The sequence below is a fragment of the Callorhinus ursinus genome, unplaced genomic scaffold (genome assembly GCF_003265705.2).
Source record: "Callorhinus ursinus isolate GAN/ISIS: 27379988/994484 unplaced genomic scaffold, GSC_fseal_2.0 scaffold18, whole genome shotgun sequence".
Lineage (NCBI taxonomy): Eukaryota > Metazoa > Chordata > Mammalia > Carnivora > Otariidae > Callorhinus > Callorhinus ursinus.
Window position 1 is genome coordinate 2,274,113 of NW_027397080.1, and position 20,550 is coordinate 2,294,662.

General features: G+C 54.4%; 1 protein-coding gene across 10 annotated transcripts in view; it reads left to right on the forward strand.

Annotated features, from left to right (window-relative positions):
* ERI3 (ERI1 exoribonuclease family member 3) overlaps positions 1 to 20,550 on the forward strand; it is a 125,102-nt gene that overhangs the window by 89,589 nt on the left and 14,963 nt on the right. For 9 of the 10 annotated variants that reach the window (XR_012381253.1, XM_025855984.2, XM_025855990.2 and 6 more), the window contains one exon: positions 10,608 to 10,707. The exons of the other annotated variant lie outside the window; for it this stretch is intronic. Coding sequence is in view for 8 of the 9 variants with exons in the window: in XM_025855984.2 (XP_025711769.1) it covers positions 10,608 to 10,707 (100 nt within the window). In the remaining variant the exon portion in view is untranslated. The remainder of the gene's footprint in view (positions 1 to 10,607; positions 10,708 to 20,550) is intronic. 10 annotated transcript variants of the gene reach the window in all.

Here is a 20,550-nt window from a genome sequence, read left to right on the forward strand (position 1 = left end):
AAGGCAGTGACCTAGTGCACTTGATCTGTGTGTCTCCAACACCTAGCACAGAGCTTGGCACATGGTAATTGCTCAATAAGTGTGTGTTATATGAGCAAGCCGGTGAAGATGGAGGGAGGTCTGGGATGAAGGTTTTGAACACCGTTTTCATTTTTCCCAGGGAGAAAGAAAGCGAAGGTGTATGTGCTATGTGCAAGCAGGCACATGCTTTCGTGTGTGAGGGGTTGGTGGTGGTGGTGGTGGTGTCACATGCTCAGTAAAGGATTATATTTTAATTTGGAAAGCACTTTAGAAACTTAAAGTGCTTGCCTAAGTGCTGACTGCTATTAGTGTCTCCTTTTTATTAGGAAAAAGGACATGATTTTTCTCTTTTATCTTCAGGCCTGTCCAACTTCTGAGAGTCAAACTTAGCAAAATGCCTGCCCCTCACTGAGGACTAGTTACATGCCAAGTTCAAAGCTTTGGACTTGAAACACAGAATTCTGCTTTGCAGACTGGTTCTGACACCCCTGAGGGGATTAGCCCTAACCGCTCGGTATCAGGAGGGGTGGGGGAGGTGGGAGAGACAGGGTCATTTGACATAGTTCAAGCTGCAGTCCCAGGCCCTTCCCCTCTCCATATAGGTCTGGGTGCAAGGACGTAAGAACCCGGACCATTTTGGGGGATGGGGGAACAACCCCAGTCGTTATCAAAAACCCACTTGTCATGCAATATGAAGTGCCAGGCTTCACAGAAAGCATTGGGGAAGAATGGCCCCAGGAGGAACTGGGTTTGTTCAGCTCAGGGATTTTAGAACCAAGAGGCAGCGACATCACAGCTGCCGGACTTGGTGATGTTAAGAGCTGCCGCCACAGAGGGCTAGGTCAGAGAGAGGGAATGTGTGTAGCAGTAGCAAGAGGAATTCTGATCTAGGAGACCATGAGGCAGGAATTTGTCTTGTGCTTTGAAAGCACCTTTGAGAGCCTTGCTGGTTGGAAGGAAAGGTAACACCCCTCCACATGGAGAAGATTTGGTGCTGCAGTGACAGGGGGCCTAGGAGGCCCAGCTAAGCCTTGTCATTGGGCCTCTCTGGGTGGCCTCTACCCCAGGCTCTCTACTGAGCATGTACAAGATGCTCCTGGTCTCAGTCTGACCTGTCTCTGCCATCCCTGGATGCTGAAGGCTCTGCCCGTGGCCAAGGCACTGGGAGGTGGGGGCTTTGGCCCATCACGCTAGTGCCCTGCAGTTCCCAACTCCTAATTGGGCCCTAATCTGGGGAAGGTAGGGTGGGGATGGGGTGAGGGGAGTACATTGAGCCTTCTGCCTTAACTGAATTTCCATACCTCCTGTTGTTAATTATAGAGATGTAATAATGTGATTAGTGCACGATTAAAAAAAATCCCTGATATGATTACCATGGATTTAATATCACATGATATATCATTATATCGTTATGCAGTGACAGATGTAATTGAAATACACTTATTGGAGCCGGGGGTGGTGTTTCATTCAATCCTTAGCACCCCGGGGAGGAAAGGGCTGGCTAAAAAGAAGCAATGGGAGAGGAAATTGTAATGAAAACAAAGAAAACACACAAGTTCGCTCTCACCCTGGGCAGCTGGCTAAGACCTGCTGCCTTCAACTCTGACAGTGCGTGTGGAGCCCCAGAGAGGCCAGCCTCTTCCGTGGGGGCTCAGGCAGCGTGGCTCAGGAGCTCCTTATCTGGTTCTCGCCTCAGAAAGCTCAGTGTCCCCAAGTCCCCTCTGACTCAGCAGTGAAGCAGAGGCTCTGGATTACTCCACCTGAAAATAGACCCGGGACCCTCATGGGATCAAATGGAGTTGGCAGCTGTCCTTCCGATGCCGTGAACCTGGCCTTGGCTGTGGTGTCGGTCCAGCACACTGGAGGCAGCTGTCCTGTTGTGGGCTGTGTGCAGGAAGATTAAGTACAGACACAACAATCATCTCACTCAAGGTCTGTGGATGGATAGAGGCAGCGGCAGCTCTGGGGCCCTAAAGGATGTTGGTAGCCAGGGAACACCATGAACATGCAGAACTACCCACCAGGCGTAGAGAGGATGGGTTTTGTCAGCTGATGTGAGTGTCAGTCCCTTTGCTGTTATAGTTGTGCTGGCCACGCCTCTGCTGGGCCACAGGAACGGAGTGGGAGCTACCCATATGGCCAGAGAGCTCAGAAAAAGAAGGGGGACAGGAACAGCCTCCCCTTCTCTCCTAACATAGGATGCTGAGCGCCCAGTTCTAAGGTTGACTGTTGGGGGGGATTCCTGGTCTGCTGGGCAAGAACAGCAGTGGTTCTTGAAGGAGACTGGATAGGGTCAACAGGAGCAGCAACTCTGAAAACCAGGCTTTCCTGCGTGGCAAAATTAGGCCCAAAGAGACGTCTTATTTTCCCTTCCCTTAACGGAGACCATTTAGAGAAACAGTGATACAGCCCTTGCCCTTAAAAATCTCCCAGTGTCGGGCGCCTGGGTGGCTCAGTTGGTTAAGCCACTGCCTTCGGCTCAGGTCATGATCCTGGAGTCCCGGGATCGAGTCCCGCATCGGGCTCCCTGCTCGGCAGGGAGTCTGCTTCTCCCTCTGATCTTCTCCCCTCTCATGTGTGCTCTTTCTCTCAAATAAATAAAATCTTTAAAAAAAAAAAAAATCTCCCAGTGTCGTCGTGGGGTAACAGTTATGTAAACAAATCTGGTGTTACGGATGCTGTTCAGAGTATGATTGGGTTTAAAGAAGGGACGAGTCAAGGAAGACTTGATAAAGGAAGGTACTTTGAGTTAGTGGTGAAAGAAGAGTACGTGTTCGTTAGGACAGTGGGAGAAGGCCGAGGGCATTCTAGGCAGGCTGAAGGAACTGCTCAAGTCAAGTCTTGGAGGCATGAAACAGCACTCCCAGGACTCGGGGCAGTAAGGAAGAAGAAGAAGACACAGTTGACCCCACATTTCTATAGACCACAGAGATGATAATGGCTTTCACTGGGATTTGGGAACCCAAGAGAAGGGTAACTTGGGGGAGGAGATGTTGAGGCGTGTTTTTTTGGTTTGGGTTTTTTTTGTTGGTTTGTTTGTTTTAATGTTTGAGAATGATGTACCCGGGTGAAATCCAGGTGGAAATGTCAGGTAGGCAATAGAATATATGTGGTTAATACTCAAGTAGTGGCAAAGAGTATCGATTCGGAAGTTGGAGAGGTGGAAGACAGGAAGTTGAAAAAGTCACCCAGGGAGAGTGGTAGAGTGTAGACAAAGACAGGAAGTGAGGGCACCTGAGCGCATGAGGAGGAGGATGGTCTGCACGAAGAAGGGACTACAGGGAGATTATGAGGAAAGTGGCAGATCAGAGAGATAGGAGAACGCAAAGAGAACCAAAGGAGAAGAGTGTGAAAGCTGAAGCAGGCACAGAGAGGCAGAGACAGCAAAGCTCTGACACTGTCCCTAGGTGTGGGCAGCGTGGTGAGGACCATTGGCTTTAGCAGGAGCTAAATGTCGGTCAGGCCAGAAGCCAGACTGCAGGGGTTCAGGAGCAATGTGGGAGGTGAGTAGAGGCAAGGGGAGACAACCTTGAGAAGTTTGGCTGTTAACAGGAAAACAAGTCAGTCACCAGATGGGGATATGGAGTGAATGGAGGGCTTTAAAAATAATAATCTAATACTGACATAACTTTCAGAGGGCCGGCTATTGTTTTAAACAGTTTACACACAATAATTCATTTAATCCTCACATCAGCTCTGGGGTAGGAACTGTTATTACCCCCATTTTACAAAGAGGAACCTGAGGCCCAAGAAGTTGTGTAAAGTTGATAGAGATTCAAACATTTGCTAAAATGCTAGTGGAAAGGAGCCAGCAGAGAGGGGGAGGTTAAGGATTTAGAAAAAAAGGGGATCCCAGGTGGAGCAGGACTAAGCAGGCAGGAGAAGGGTGAGATGTTGAGCACAAGTACGGGATTGGCCTTAGACAAGAAGTGAGGTGTCGGTGTCCCTTGTGTTGGAACAGCGCTGGTGAAGGTACAGATGCAGGGAAGGATACAGATGCATTAGTAGACAAGGGGCATGCAGTTGAAAGAGTTCTGTGCCACAGCTTTTATTAGATTTGTGAAAGTCAGAGAAGAGTCGGATTGTTGCATACCACTGAGAATTGCTCAGGTTGTGATCTTGTACCCATAGTGGCCACTTTTGATGCATCAGAGTGACTTTCCAGCATCACTTAGCTCAGGTGCAAGTGTGGAGAAATGGAGTCACCATTGGGTTTTTTCAGGGAAGGTGTACCTAGGGTAAGCGGGCAGGGGTTTGAAGACTGGGGAATGGGTGCTTGACGTGATAGATCCCAGGGCTCCAGGCCTGGTAGACAAAGGATCGAGACCAGAAGGGGTTGGACAGACTGGGAAAAGAGCAAGAGTAGAGGGTACAGAAGCTGGGAGGAGAGGAGACTGGCGTCAGAGTGGAATCTGTCATTGTAAGATTGCTTAGGGAGAGCAGTTCTGGGTGATAACAAGGCCCCGGGTGTGGCCGTAAGGATGGATGGGTGAAATAGGTAGAGGAGAAGGTCGTTAGAGCCCAGGAAGTTGAGAAACTGAAAGGCAGGCAAGGTTCATGGGTGGGCTGTCCTGTAGATACTGAAGTTACCTGGTGGATGATGACCTGGAATAGAGTCCCAGAGGGAGGGGAGGAATAGTCTCAAAGCAGCAAGAAGTTGAAGGTATTGGCAGAGTGTATCCAGAAGTGAGTAGGTATTGGTTTTCTAGTTAGTATTGCTGCATAATTAGTCACCCCCAAATTTAGTGACTTAACACGACAGCAGCTATCTTACTGTATCTCAAGGTTTCTGTGGGTCAGGAATTTAGGAAGGGCTCAGGAAGGTGGTTCTGACTCAGCTTCTCTCAGGCATTTGTAGTTAGTCCTTGGAGCTGGCACAGGGTGTGACTGGGTCAGCTGGGGGCTGGCTGGGCATCTCTCTTTCTTTGCCTAGTCTCCTGGCTTCTGTACGTGGTCTCTGCACAGACTAGTTTGGGCTTCCTCACAAGATGGCTGCCCGGGAGCAATCTGGCTACTTACAGAGCCACTCAGGGCCCCAAGGCAAGTGTTCAGTGAATGAGGAGGAAGCTGCCTCCTGTATTTCTGAACTTGCCTTGAAGTCCCATAGCATTACTTCTGTGTTACTCTGTTAGTTGAAATAGTTGCAAAAGCCAACGCTGTTTCCAAGAGAGGGACATAGACTCCCTCTCTTGATAACAGGGGTGTCAAAGTCACATTGTAAGAAGAGCATGGGAGATGGTGTTGCAGCCATCCCCGGAAAACACAGTCGGCCACAACTGGTTGCTAGGCTGAGCCCAGAAAAGGGAGAGGGAGCAGCTTTCTCAAAGGCAATACGCATTTTGGGTGACGGCATCAAGAATATCTGGAGGGTGCAGTGGGAGTGGACCCGAGTGACCTCAGGTATACCCGGAGAAAGAACTGTCATCCCATGTTGTGGTGTAGGAGACTGAGGCTCAGAGACGTTTGATAACTCCTCCCAAGTGACAGTGCTAATAACTGGCAGAACTGGGAACCAAATTCATGTTTGTCTGACTCCTGAGCTGGACCACACTGCCTTTCTCTGGGCTGCTGGGTCTGCCATCCTCATGTTTACCTCTGTCTTTGGTACTTGGCTCACCAGCTATAGAAGTGTTGGCCAATTAGATAAGGAATTAAGTAGTAGTTATGTCTGTCAGGCTTTCTGTCCCCCCCCCCCCGAATCCTCCGGAGTATCACCCTTACAGCTTCATCTGTTGGGTGTTTGTGGGAATGGCAGGTGATTTGATTTATTTCCTCATCTTGGGAAATGACCCATCAGCCTTAGGTCCACCAAGTGACATGTCACCCAGAGGTCTGGTTAAAGGCCTCCTCTTCCCCACCTCATGAGGAAGCTGGATAGGTCCAGTGTGCTGGTTCCAGCTTGGAAGCTCTGGGTTTTCTGGAAGTTACAGAGCAGTCTGTGCTTGTGTGTGGAGTCTGAGCTGGGTTCTAACCCCATCCACTACCCTGCCCACTCCGTGGCCACCCCACCCTCAGGGCCCTGGCAGGTAGTGAATGGGTGGGCCGAGACACCCTAGCAGCCATCGATGCCTCTTCCTTCCTCTTTGAAGGATCTGACGCTGCTGCCGAGGAGGGCTACTTCATCTATTAAACCCAATACACTTGTCGCAGCTGCTAAGCCCCCGTAAGCCGCCGGGCGCCGTGTTTGTGATGGGACTGACAGTGCATGGAGGAGGCTGATTATACACGATTCCATTTCGCGGGCCCAGCAATGTAATTTCACAGGGCGATCAGCGTTTGCATGTAATAGCAGGCTGTGCTGAGGTGTCAGAATATTAAAGGCGCTAATGGCAAAGCTCCCTGTTACACAGGGGGCCACCCGCCGCGCCTACAGCAGGGCTGCGCGGCAGGCCCGTCGCAGATGGCTGGCCACTAAGCTAATGGGGCAGCAGCCAAGGCGGGCAGAGCCACGAGAGAGAAGAGCCAGCCGGGAGTGGCTCGGCACCTGCTTCCCCGCGCATGGAAATTACAGCAGCCCAGGGGAAGGGAAGTGTGCGTGCCTGCCTGGCACAGGGCTGCGGTGGGGTGGTTTGGTAGACCCAGCATCTTTCACCCCAACTCCACCCCCCCAACTCTTTCGCCAGGAAGCCACTGCTGGGGGAGAGGGCGTGGGCCCTGGTGGCTAGGAGAGGTGCAGCTGGAGAAGTGGCACCCCAGGAATTTGGAAGCAGTGTGGGAAGGGGGCTTTTGGGCACAGGCTCTTGGCAAGAACTCTTAAAACAGATTCCTGCCCCGCGCTGATTGAGGTCAGAAAATTCCAAGGTCCCTTACCCCCACACCCTGCAGGCTGGCAAGAGAGAGGGAGGGAGCAGGGAAAGGAAGCAGGCGGGAGAACAGGGATGGACAATAATTAGGTCCCTTGATTGATGCCAGTGTTGCCATTGGTACACAGAGCTGGGAGCCAGCACCTCAAGATAGGGCTCTTTCCGTCCTTGTGGGCTGCCCCAGCCCCACCCAAGCCCTTTCCTGTGCTCTCACCAAGCTTGCTCCTGCCGTTCTCCTTTGTCCTTACTATGTCTCCTGCCTGGACTGTTGTCAAATCCCCGCCCAGCCCTCCACTACCACTCCCTCCAGGAAGCTTTCCTAGCTGCCTCCAATGTCCCACAGGCCTGTTTCTCTCCACTGTCCCTGTGGGCAGCCACAGGGGACAGCCTCCCTGATCTTCCTGTTCTGCTGGTTCCCTAGTCTGAGCCTTGACTTCTCAGCCAGAATCTCTGAGACACAGCCCACATCACCTTGTCCTGAGCGGGGCTCCTGGGAAGGCTCTACTCAGATTCATAGACGGATGTTATCTTATGGGGGACGTCTGGAGGGCGTGGGGAGTGGAAGGATGCGCCGAGTAACCTAGGGAGAGTCTGGTGCCTGTGTGGGTGTGCACACTTGATGGTGTATGTATCTGGCAGGGAGGGACTTTAGAAGTGAGTGCTGGGGGTGGTGGGCATGTGGGTACAGGCGTAGAGGGGTAGCAGGTGTGAGGATCCAGACCACACATTGGTAAGAACACAGATTGCTGTAGGACCCTGTGTTCTCTGGGTGGCTTTCTGCGTCTGCTGGCGGTGACTGAGGGGTTCCTCAGATGGCAGGAGTTGGAGGGAGCTTGTGGGACTGTGCCCCGAGGCTGGTGGTCACTTCTGAAGGTTCAGCTCTGCAGGGGTGTGTGACAGTACCTGGGGGAGACATGCCAGGGTTCTCAGCAGGGGCAGCAGGGGGAGAGACCAGGCTGAAGGAGAGCAGTTTTAATTAACCGTTTTTAATATCATTTTGGACTTTGGCTGGTATGTGAAGGCCCCGCTGGAAGCAGCATTTGTAAAAATTAAATCCCTCTTATTAGGAGCTTGGCAGACCCATGTGCACGTGCTGCCCCCTTCCCCCCGCCTGTGCCCCCCTGAGGAAGTGCTGGATGAGGCCATGTCATGGCAGCAATTGGTTATCATGCCTTATCTGGGAATATGAAACTGTGCGCATGACACCCGCGGCCACGCTGGAGACGCCAATTCATCTCGCCCTCGCTCTGACAAGCTAGACTGCCCTTCCTGAAAGGCATCCGTCAGGCGGGACCGGGGCCGCTGCCTTGCCTGTTTCCTCTGCTTTCCCGCCTGGGTTCCGGCTTGCTCTGTTCCAGCCAGGCCCAGCCTGGCCCTCCTGGGCGCTGCCACCCTCCACCCCCCTTCCACATGTCCCAGTCTAGGGAAGATCTTGGGGAGTCATAATTATAATAATAATCTAATCACGGTGACTCATCGGGGCAAGCGTCTAATGTTATCTGAAGTGGTCTTCCCGCTTAGCTGCGATAAGACTCAGGATGACGTGCAGATAACGTTGAGCTGCCCTGTCCCCAAGCCACGAGCAGAGCAGAGGGGCCTCAGCAGCCCGCTGCCCGCCCGCCGCTTTAAGCCGGGAAGCGGCAGCACCTGCTAATGCAAGTGTTTAATATTTGATGGGCTGGGATAAAGCAGGATCACCTTCGAATTGAATTGAGTGTCAGCCGAGAATCTATTACTGAAATTCGGGTGTGATTTGACAGCAAAGTAGACGATGTTATTCTTCACTAGTTACTGCAATCTTCTCCCCGACATCACTTAAATATTTTTTTCTTTGCTTGAGTAAACACACATTATCCTTCTTTTTTCCCCCTTCCTTCCCTTTTTCCTTTTTAGAGGGGAAAAAAACCCATCCAGCTCGCCTTCTCCAGGCTGATAGGGTAGATTGTTATTTCTTTATTTGTCCTATTAAATGGAATTTCTGATCGTTTAATCCGGCCTTTGTAAGTGATTTTAAAGTACTTGAAAGCCGGCCCGCCACTGCTCTCTGGCCCACTGCGCTCCAGCCATGGCCCTGACCACGCTCAGCAGCTCATCCAGCTGTGCACCACCCACTGGCTACTTTCCCTTGCTGCCTGCACTCCCCCAGCTCTGCCCTGGCTGCAAGCCAGCGTTCTTTCCCCTGCCCTTGAGCCTCACACCCAGCCACCAATTTGTGGGTCCAGCTGTGGCCTGGGAAAGTGTGGGAAGGTTGGCTGGGACGTTGAGTTGTGGCTGGTATCGTCTGTGGTCAAGGAAAGCGGCTCGGGAGGGTGCTAAGATTGAAGGACCCGCAGAGCCAGGGCTTGGTTCCTGCAGCTGGGAAGGAAGGGTACTAGCCCCTTGGCCTCAGCACAGACTCTGTGTCCAGCCTCATGTCTTTGGTTTCTGACCTGGTGTTAGGACCTCCCCGCTGTGAGGGAGTCTCCAGTGGGATGGGGACCTCCAGGCCAGGGCATGGCTGGGGGCACTGCAGTGCCTGTCTGAACGTGGCTGCAGCCACCTTAGTTCCCCCGCATTCCCCTCCCCACCTAGCTTCTGGGAACTCCCCCGAGCTACATTCCTAGTGACCGTATCCCGTATGCTTCCTGCCACTGGGAGCAGGGCAGCCTGGGGTTCCAAGACTTCAAAGGTGAGGCGATGGGAAATGTCTGAAGGGCCAGCCAGCTACACAAGCCCCTGGTAGAAGCCCAGGACTTTGCTAGCAGGTGGAGCAGGAATTCAGTTCCCACTGGGCCACTTGATAGCATTCTAACCCTTGTAATTCTCTTCTTTCTGGGCCTCAGTTTCCTCATCTGTGATGTCAAGTCAGTTGTGCCTGTAAGGGATTGTGAAAGAAAAGTACTATCCCTGGTCCTGCCATGTACCGCCCCCCACCATGGAGGTTGGTGGCGGCCAGGTGGCGCGAGTAGCAGATGGAGGGGAGCAATGAAGTGCTAGGGGTCTGAGCAGATCGATGCCCCCAGCACTTCCTTCCCCAACCCCAGGAAAACAATTAAGTACAGATCGATGGGTGGCCGCTTTGAATATGCATAAGTGAGTACTTGACCTTCAGCAGAGATCTGTTCCCCCTAACACACACACACACACACACACACACACACACACACACACACACACACATTCTTTTTATGTGTTCCCTTCACAGCTGCTTGAGTCAACCAGGTGACCTTACTCCTCCTCAGTTGAGCCCACGCATGGCACTCAGCCTTCCACAGCCTGACCTGCCTCTTGGTCTAAAGCAAGTAGACCAAGGGCCTGTGGTTGGCCCCCTCTTGCTTCAGTTTTCCTATCTATAGAGTGAAGTTTGGATATGTTGGTCTCCAAGTCCTTCCCGACACCAGGCTTTATGACCAGCAATACTGTGGGGAGGGGCCCAGCACAGTGCTGGGTACACTGAGGGAGGGGTATCTAACAGGGCTGCCTGGTGAAGGGGGTGCCCTGATGACAGGATGGTCCTGAGAAAGAGGATCTTAATAAATGGGAGCTCTCTAGAGGAGCCTGACAAGGGGGCACCTGTTGGGGGCTGGAGGTCTCTGATGGGGAGATGCCTAAGATAAAAGGAGCTCTGAAAGAAGAAGGGATTTTCTGGTGGGGGCCCTGGTAGAAAGGGGACCCAGTGAGGGGACTCTCATGAAGTGACATAATGAGAGTAAGCCCTTACTGGCAAGATTTGGCTGGAGGGTGGAGGTGGTGAGTATTGGGGGTCAGGGCCTCTGTTAACCATTCTTGCCTCCTGTCTTCCAGGCTTACAGCTTCGCCATGGGCTGCTGGCCCAAGAATGGACTTCTAGACATGAACAAGGGCCTCAGCCTGCAACACATAGGCCGGCCCCACAGCGGCATTGGTCAGTCCCTCCACATATACCCCCTGGCAGCTCAGTCAGCCCCCTGCCCGCATGCCCCAGTCCCCTGGCACACAGAGGGGTTCTGTGGCTCTATGCTCTAACGGGGTGCTTTCCATAGGTGGGGGGAGTGGGGAAGGAGGGTGGCATAGGGGAGAGTGGAACCAGACCATTGGAAGAGATCTCTCAAAACACTGTTTAGAATAAGACTGGGGTCTGGGCTTTGGGTGGGTCACAGGTGGCCTTGGATTCAGGCCAAGATACCCCCAACCCTGCCTGCATCTCTGGTGGGTGATGTCCTCAGAGGGGTGGGCATATGTCAGCTTACCCACCCCCATGGAGCTAGAAGAGGCTGTTTAATATTGTTTCAAGTCTGTGGCTACTAAACTGGGCGATCAATGGGAGTTAAGGAGATGAATTATTTAAACCTCACCAGCTTTTAATTAGTCGGGGTCCTTCTGACCGATGGCTCCGTCCACAGGGTATTGACTCCCCCGCAGGAGGAGCAGCCTCCATTGAGCGGTGCCGGGGTTGGGAGGGGCCACTTGGGGTACCAGGTGGGGGTGCACCCTCAGAGGGATCCCTGCGTGGGAGGGGGATGGAGTGGCTGTGGTTCTAGGCATTGGAAGCTCTGCTAACTTCAGATATATCAGTATTGGGGGGCGTGTGTGTGTGAGTGAGTGAGTGTAACAATATATCTGGGTTGATTTTCCTGAGGGCATTTGTCTTTATATGGAAGCAACCATCAGCCTGTGTGTGTATCCACCAGAAAGTGTGTCTGTTAATTTCTGTGTATCTGATTTTCTGTGTGTGAGCACACGTCATGCAAATGCTTTCAAGTGGGGTACTTGACAAGCATAGGCTTTGTTCCAAGTGGGGAGGAGCGGGGAGGGGGGTTATTCCTGGGAAGTAGTATGACATTATCATAACCTGTGTACCTTTGGGGAGCTATGGCGGCAGAGGGACCGGCAGGATACACCAAAAGGACCCAGTCACCTGTCACAGACTAGCCCTTCATCCTTTCCACAGAGATCACTGGTGCCTAGTGGGTGCTGGGCGTGCTGGGTGGAGATTCTTGTCCTCAAGGAGGTGACATCCTAGGACAAGATAGAGACTGAACCGGGTCCCCAGGGTACTAAGGGCCGCGATAGGAACACCTAGGCTGCCCCAAGGGAGGATTTTCCTGTCCTCAGGTGCCACAGTGACTTCTGCTTCTTTATTTACATCTCACTGACCTCAGGGATGCCCTGTATCCTTCTTGTTGGGACACCCCAAGGCTCTTCTGGGGCCTGGCAGGTGGGGGGAGAGGAAGCAAGTCAACAGGTCTAAGGAATTGGGGGTGCCCCACAACAACTGTTGCCTTCCATAGGAGCTAGTCCATACAACCTAGAGGAGACCCCAAGCCTAGCAAGCTGATCTGCTTGGAAGCTCAGCAGGGAGTTTCCTAGAGAAGAAAGACACTTGAGTCAGGAGATTCTTGAAGGATGAGTAGGAGTTCGCTAGGTAGAAAAATGAGGGAAGGGTTTTCTACTTAAGGGCAGCTGTGCGTACAAAAGCACAAGGGCACACTGAAGACAACTTAGACACCTACACGTAGTTTGCTGTGACTGGAGTGGGAGGGACACTTGGGTCAGAGAACAGCTAGAAAAAAAATGGGGAAATAAGTGGGTCTTGAATGCCAGTTAAAGGGTTGGCTCTTTGGTGAGGTTCTGAGGAGATAGGAGGTTTGTGACTGAGAGGACAGTACTCTCAGAGCTCCTGCTCAGAACTGACGGGGCAGGGCGCACTGCACATGCTGGTTCTTAATAGATGCTTAGTAAACACTTTGGGGGGGGGCACTGAATGAATGAGTAGATGAATCAGTGACAGAGGGATGGGAAAGGGAGGGACCAGACAGTGAGGATCAATGAGAGGACTTGCACTGGCCCAGGCGGGCAGGGGCTGCCAGTAGTTGAGTCTGGCTGCTAGAGGGACCAGCGGGGCTGGGTTGGCCTTGAGCTGGGTCCCCTGTGTCTGTGGATGCGTCCCAGGGTGTGTTCGTGAGAGGAAGAGGTTCCTTCTTCCCTCTGTTAGGACTCCTGAGGTGTTCCCTCCCTCTCCAGGGAAGAAGGTTTTTCCATCTGGCCAGGCCACAGGGGACAGTCCAAGGTTACAAGTGACAATGGAGTAAGGGCTTTGGAGCCAGAGGAAGTTCTGGCTCTACCACCCAGAGCCCTGTGACCTCAGACAAGAGACAGTGCCAGTGCCTCTCAGGGCTGTTGGGGAGGTTCAGTGAAGCTGCTCGTGTAAAGGGCTTATGCAGTGCCTGGCCTGGCACACAGTAGGTGCTCAGGCAGCCCCCTCCTCTGTGGCCCTGCCAACACCATGGCCTCCCCAGGGCACTGGGGGTTCCTGGCACTGGGTCTTTGTATCTTTGGATGCAGAGGGCTGCCCTGCCCGCTCCCAGCTGGCTCTGAGGTGTGGGTGAGGGTGTTTGGAGGGGAGGGAGGATGCAGGGCATTAATTGGGCTGGGAGAGGCAGGGAGGGGAGGCGTTGGTTTTGAGCAGTGAGGTTAATGGCCCTCGCGCCAAAGAGACAGCTTTAATGAGCTTCAGCTGGCGGTGCCCCGAGTTACTGTGCGTGCTAAAAGGGTCGCGCTGTAAGAGTTTGATGTGGACTGTTTCCCAGCCCTGGGGTCAAGGGTCAGCTCCTGTCACTGGCCACTCAGGCTGGTCCTCAGTGACATAGTGCTAATTAACTGCGTGAGGAGCTGCCAGCCTGAAGTGGGGAGTGGTGTGCATATTGGTGGGGGGGCAGCATTGGTGATGCTGGGCAAGGGTTCTGCAGATTCCACAGCTTAGCCATCTCTGGGACCCGCTTGGCTCTCCCACAGTGCCAGGGAGGGGGCTAGGCAGTGGCTCTGTGCGCAAATCACTGATGATCCTAGGCCCTATAGAGATCTCCTGAGTCTCTTTCTAAGGTATGGGTGGGAGGGGGAGTGTGTGGGGCCTACCTGGTGGGGACTCCTGCTGAGCACCGGGTGTGGTGGCCCTGAGAGAGCAAGGGGCAGGCATGCTGGAGGGCTGGGAGGTAGGCTGTGGAAAGGGAGAGGGCCCGCTGGGATGGATGTGCATGGCTGAACTGTTGCAGGGGAGCTGGGGGCGGGGTGGGCAGATCCTGGCAGAGCGGTAACCTGGTCAGAGTTGGGCTTCAATTTGAGCCATCTGAGAGTTTATACAGGGAGGACTAGCAAGGAGAAACTGCAGAAGGGGCAGCTCAGCAAGGAGCACGGAGGCGGCGGTTAATTCAGAGCCAGCAGTGGCCCTGGGAATGGAGGCAGAGGACCAGTCAGTGAATGTTTACCTTACACCTGCTATGTGTCAGGAGCCGTGACAGGTGTACTGGTAAAGATGACAGAGTGCCCTGCCCCCACAGAACTCAGGTACAGTCGTCAGCACAGGTACAGTTGGCCCTGGCAGCTAAGGGAGAGGTAGGTTCAGGAAGGGAGGCGGTGGAGCTCCGGGCAGAAAAGGGGTGTTTGGGGGCTGTCGGCATGCCCTCTTAGTCAGGAGAGGGACACTTCGTTCTGAGGTGGTGGATTTGACCTTGCAAGCCCAGTGAACAGGGTGGTGTGGAGCGGGCTATGGGTGAAGAGGGACCGCATGTACGTGGGACTGCTGACGGGCAGCAGTCAGCGTACTCCATCTGCATCCTTGCCATGGACCAACGGCTTTGAGGCAGGGCAGCCTCCACGGGGGACTTCGGAGTGCTGTATGGTGCTTCTTGTGTTTCTGCAGAGGGTCAGCATGTATTTGGGGGTACTTTTTATTAACTAATGTAATTTTCACACCAGTTTTATGGAAGGCAGGCATTATCATTCCCATTTTATAGACTAGGAAGCTGAGACTCAGTTAAGTGACTTGCCTGAGGTCACACAGCCAGGTAAATTGAAGAATCAGGACTCAAACCCAGGTCCGTGTGAGTGCAGAGTCTATGTTCTTACCGCTGTGCTGAACTAGGAAGCACCTTTTTGGTGTCGGGCTTTGTGCTACCAACAGAGACAATGAGGAAGAACACAAGCTCACTTCCCTCATTTCCCTCAGTTAGTGTGAAACATACAGGCCTTGACAAAGCCTTGTTGAGGAAGAAAGCCTGCTACAGTCGCCCTCAGAGCCAGAGCCCGGCAACTCTCGGCTTCTGACCTCCTTCTGGCTCTGATAGTTCTCTGATCTGTTTGCTCTCCACCTCATTGACCAGGAAAATCCTGCCCGTTTTCCAGGGGCCACCTCTTCTGGGAATCTTGCCTGGACTTCCCAGTGTGCATGTACAAAATACATCCTTGGACCCCACTTACAGTTTGTTGGTGGTGATGTTCAGGCCCTCCATACTTGATCTAACAGCAGGACCCAGAAATCTGCACAGGAAATGTCAGTAAAATCTCACCTGTTGTTTGGACATGGAGGCCCCACAGACTGCTGATTTCAGCTAGCTGGGAGAATTAACTGGAACCTTCCCTGATGCCCAGCTGGGTGGTCCTTCCCTGGTTTCTTAGCCCCTCTGCTCAGGGCCTGAGGAGGGTCCCTCTGAGGCTCATGGTAAGGAGGGATGGCCAGACACCAAGTGGACTCTCAGGAGCTTGTTACCCAGCATAGTTTGGCAAAAAGAGCTGGGCTGGCAGGAGGCAAGGTGGGGGCCTGGCCCCAGGGGGGCAGTACTGGCCTGTGGTCTCCCCTGAAGGAGTAGGGTGTCTATCAAGAGTCCAGTCAGAGCGCATTAGCTCTGTGACACGGATCTCATTAGCTCCCGTGAGAGGTGTCACTGCAGGAGAATCGTCGGCTCAGGGAGATGCTTGTACCAAAAGGAAGAAAGGACAGTGACAGCCTTTTCTCTGCCGCCTCTGCCGCCACGCTCCCTGGGCTGCCCGCCCTCCTCCTCGTGGGGGGGGTGGGGGTGCTGGCTAATGAGCTCGTCCACAGTACAGCTTTGCCTTCCCCTCCTTGAAGTTCCCCAGGTCCCTCTGAAGACCTCAGGCCCGGGATTAGCACACACCAAACGCCAGCCCCCCTCTTGCCCAGCAGGGAGTTCCTTCTGATCACCCTGCTCTGCTACCATCAGCAAGGGAAAGGAGGTGGGGCCACGACAGAGCCACTGTGGCTGGCAGGGAGGGGGGCTTTCACCCTTAGAAGGCTCAGGCCCCTCTGCCTCTCTTGACAGGGTGACCATGTCCACTTCTCTGCAGTGGGTTCTTTCTTTCCAGAGTTGCAATCTTATCTTCCCCTCCCCTTTTACCATTGACATCTGTCCAGGCAGTGCCCCTATCCCTATGGGGAGCCCTTCTCCCAAGGCACGGAAGAATGTGGGGATAGTGGCCGAGGGTTCGGTGGGTAGCATTTAGATCTGATCTGATCTAAGGCTTTCTGGCTGAGCTGAGGGGCTTCAGAATCAGCTAGAAACCAGTCTGGGCTTTGGAAGACCTGAGGGTGGTGAAGGATTGATATAAGGTCCCTGCAGACCTAGTAGCCCTCTCCCTGGCTATCCCGGAGAGGCAGAAAGGTGCTGCTCGGGGCCCCCCCCACCCCCTGCACTTCGACCATCTTCAGGGCGGGCTCAGGAGGAGTTGTCGGCACAGCTGCTGTACGAGGCGGGGACAGAGACGGCTGGAGTCTGTGCTTCCTTGGCACTACCCCCACCCCCCACTCCTGTCTCGTTCTTTCTGGTGTGGCCCAGAGAAAGTGAGCAGCTGGGGGAGAGGTGGCCCTGAGAAGGGATGACTCTCCAGGCACCGACAGGGGCTCCCTTGGCCTGTCTGTAGGCAGTATTCACCTGGAGAGGTGTTCACTCCTTCCTTCCTGAGCTCTAGTCTTCAGTAGCAACCACAGGTGGAAAAATGGACGGACAGATGGACAGGTGGACTGCCGGATGGATGGGGGAAGGTTCTGGTATGTGTATTATGTGTTGTGTGTGTGTGATGCACTGGGAAGTACAATCTTTGTTTCCCTACCTTGCTAGCCCCGGGCCCGGCCTGGCCTCCCCTTGTCTCTCTCTGTATTTCCTGTCAAACCGTCGCAGACGTAAATGACAAAGAAATCAGAAAGACAGATCAATGCCGGCCAAATTAGCACTTGCAGATAGACTGTGCGGGGATGTCAGCGCCCTGACCCCTGGTGATCTTGCAGCCTCCACTGCTGATATTATGCAAATTGCATCCATCTGGCAGGACCTGCGTGCTGGCTGCTCCTACTCAGAGGAGTAATGGGCTGGGGGTGGGCAGGAGTGTCGGAGCAGGAGTCGGAGTGAGTGTGTGCGTGTGTGTGCATGTGTGAGCTTGTGCTTGAGTGTGTATGAGGGCGTGTGGTGCCCACCGAGCACTGGGCGGTGATGGAGTGATTGACAGGGCAGATAAGGGGCTGCATTGGATTCCTTTGGGCTGGGGGATTAGGAGCAGCCACAGATGGGAGATAACTGGACTTCATTTCAGTTTATTTTCCTCCTTATCCCCACTCCCCACCTTCACTCCCTGAAAAACACAATCTCTGTAGTTTGCGTTTTCATCAATATTTGCAAGTCATTACCACTGGTTTAAGGTGAGAGACAATGTCAGGGCCCAGACCAGGCCAGCCCCTCCCCTGATCGCCTCCAGGTCTGGTACCCTGAAAATGAGCACCGCGAGTAGCCAGACAGCCCCTCACTCTGGCCGTGTTCACAGCATGCCTCCTCCCGGGCCCACAGTACTCCTGGGAGGGGCCGCGCCTCAAGGACCAGCCCCAGACCTACTCAGCTGACCTCATGCCCCCTGACAGTCCTTAAGCTGGGTCCTGCCCTTGCCACCTGAAGCTGCCGTGTGACATCCCTGCCCCCAAGCTTAGGCTCTAGCGTCGGTGCTTCCGTCCCTGGTATTAGCCCCTTCCCCACAGCTCCTCCTGTCCTTGACACCGGTGACCAGGGTCCAGACCCCACCTGGGCAAAGTGGGGCTGTGGCCTATGGAGGAGGCAACTTGGTCTGAATCGCCCTCCAACGCCAGTATCCCTCCACATTTGCTGAGTGGCAGATGTAGTACAGATGAGTTCCCGTCTGTCATCTCATTCCCAAACCCTGTGAGATAGGGGCTGTCAGCACTACTGTATGTGAGCAAACTGGAGCTCCGGAAGGTTACCGTTCACCCAAGGCTGCAGAGCAAGGATGTGGGAGAGCCGGAATTTAAACATGTATCTCTCTAAGGTCAGAGCTCAAAACCACCAGGTTCTGCTGCTTCACAGCGGTGGCAGCAGCCCAGACACTCTACACATCAGCATGCCTGGGCCCGTGGAAGGGGGCCACCCTAGCACAGTGGGCAGACATGTTCCTTCCGCTCCCAGCCTCTGAACACAGACCCTGACCCAGCCCAGACCCCCTGCCGGGCTGAACCAGACCAAAAGGGACAGGATTCAAACACATGCCGCCCTCAGGAGCTTGTGTCTGAGACAGTCGGGCTGTAGCAAGAAGGACGCACAGAGGACAGAACGCACCCAGCGGCTGAGCCAGCCCCAGGATATGTCACCACATGTGGCATCCAGGCCCCTGCAGCTCAAGGAGAGGGGCTGAGCAGCTCAGTCCAGGCAGCTGTGGTGGCGGAGGCTGTAGCTGTCCCAGGGGCCCCTCCAAAACTGGGTCCCCACCGTACCCTCCCACCAGGCAAGGTTGGGAGCTGAGAGTGCTGGGGACATGTCCGGGGACACGTGTGCAAGGGGAGCTTGTCCTAATGAGGAGAACATGGCTGCTAGTTAGGCGAGGGGCGGGCGGGGAGCCGCAGAGCTGATTGAAGGCAGGGGCAGGGGTCAGACAATTAGGCCCAGATCCGGCCGTTTGATGTGAGTTCTGAGGCCTCAAAGCCTCCCTTCAGCCCGCTCCCTCCACTCCCTCCTCTCCCTCCTCTTTCCTTTCTTCTTCTGCCCAAAGGCAGGAAGGATGGAAACGCTTACTCTCACTGTTACTATTATTAAACTCTGCGGCAGGCCAGCCAGACCCCAGGACTCCTGCCCACAGGGGGCACCCCAGGCCCCCAGGAGGCTTCTTGGGCCCCAGGTGGCATCTGGCCAGAGGCCAAGACCAACCTGAGGGCAGGGATGAGCTGAGCCCCCAGAACAGGGTAACCTTGCTCCCTTTCTTGCTTCTGAGGCAGGAATGAATAGGGCTGCCCAGTGGTTATTTGGACCGAGGGCTGCTTTGACCATCACCTCCTGCAGCCACCTAGTTCTTTTCTCTTCTGCCTGGGGTTTGAGGGTGAGGGTGTGGTTCATTCACACGCATACCCCATCACACAAATAGTTGTCTGCAGCAGTCACACCAAAATCCTGCCCTGCAAGGTACAGCTACATGGAGCCACACAGCCCTCCAGTAAGTACTGTCACACTCACACACCAAAGTAGTGTCCCCCCCCACCATCACAGGGTCCCTTACTTTAGTCACACCCAAGGTCTTGCACAAAAGCCCTGTCTCCTGCAGCAGGGCCCTGAGAGCTAAGCCCCTCCCCAGAGTGTCTGGGAACAATAGTCAGATCTTGTGTCCAGGGTGGGTGGGTGCTGAGCCCTTCCAGTCCCTCATCCTAGGAAATAAGCCTAGAGAGCAGGTACTGACCAGAGAGTGGGAGGAAGCCAGATTGGGGGGGCATTGGGGAGAGGGAGGGTGGGAGCAGAGATAAATGTTAGCTCATTTCTTCCGTAATTAGTTACTCCCTCATCCCCGCGTTGTAATTGTGAACAAGCTGTAATGTTTAATTAGTCTGTAAATGAAACCCCAATTTCATAATGGCCTGGCTGACAGGGCTAAGTGAGCAGGGGAGGAGGCAGCGGGGAGGTAATACAGAGGGTCTGTTGGGGGGGGGGGGGGGGGGGGCTTGGGGGGGGGGGGCATGGCTTGCGGGATTACCTCCTCTTCTCTTCAGCCCCAGACTGGGCTCTGTCTGGGGAGGCTCTGTGACTAGGTCTAGTACTTGGTCCTCTCCACCAGCCCTCGTCACCAGAGAAAAGAGGGAAAGGGAAGACTGCTGGCACCCTTCTGCCCCGCTCCCTGCCTGCCCTCCAATTCTCTGGTTGGGATACCACAATCACAGCCCAACCTACGTGCTTCTGGTTGGAGAATCTGGCTCTGGGGGCCCAGGCCTTGTCACTCCAGCTAAGATGATGATGCCTCCCTAGGTCCAACCTTCTTCCTCCTCAAATCATCCTCCTGAGAGGCCTTTGCTCAGCCACCTGGACCTCAGGATCTGGTCCTCCACCTAAAGGAGCCAGTGATTGGCACGGGATAGGCCCCTCCCCCTCCAGTCCCACCGCTAGGCGGAATCCAGCATCTGTGCGGGGGCTCACCCCAGGCAAGACCTTGCTCTCGGTGGGTCTCACCGCAGGCTGTGATAAACTGGAGCTGCCGCAGGGGGGAGCCCCCGGCCCCACCGCTGTCTCATCGGTCTCCCTGTCTCCCCTACAACATCCTCACCGCCTGCACACGCCCCCGCCCCGCCTGCTGCAGCCATAAATCTCAATTTACGAGGGCGGCTCTGGTGGGGGAGGGAGGCAGCGCGGCTAATGACGGCTCCTCAGCCGGATTTTTCATGTTGCACAGTCATAAATTTTTAAGAACAGCATGGGCAGCACGTTAGCGAGTTATCGAGGCTGCCTCCGTGCTGGCTGCCTAGCTCCGAGAGAGCAGAGAAGCAGGCAGGGCCGAGGCAGCATTTGGGGCAGGGTGGGGCCCAGCAGCCAGACTAATCTGCAGGCAACGGTACTGCGGGGCGAAGCAGGCAGGCTAACGTGAGCCTTTGCACAGGGCCGGCTAAGACTTCCTGAGCTGCTGGGAGCCAAGGACAGACGCATGGGTGGGAAGAGGCATGTGG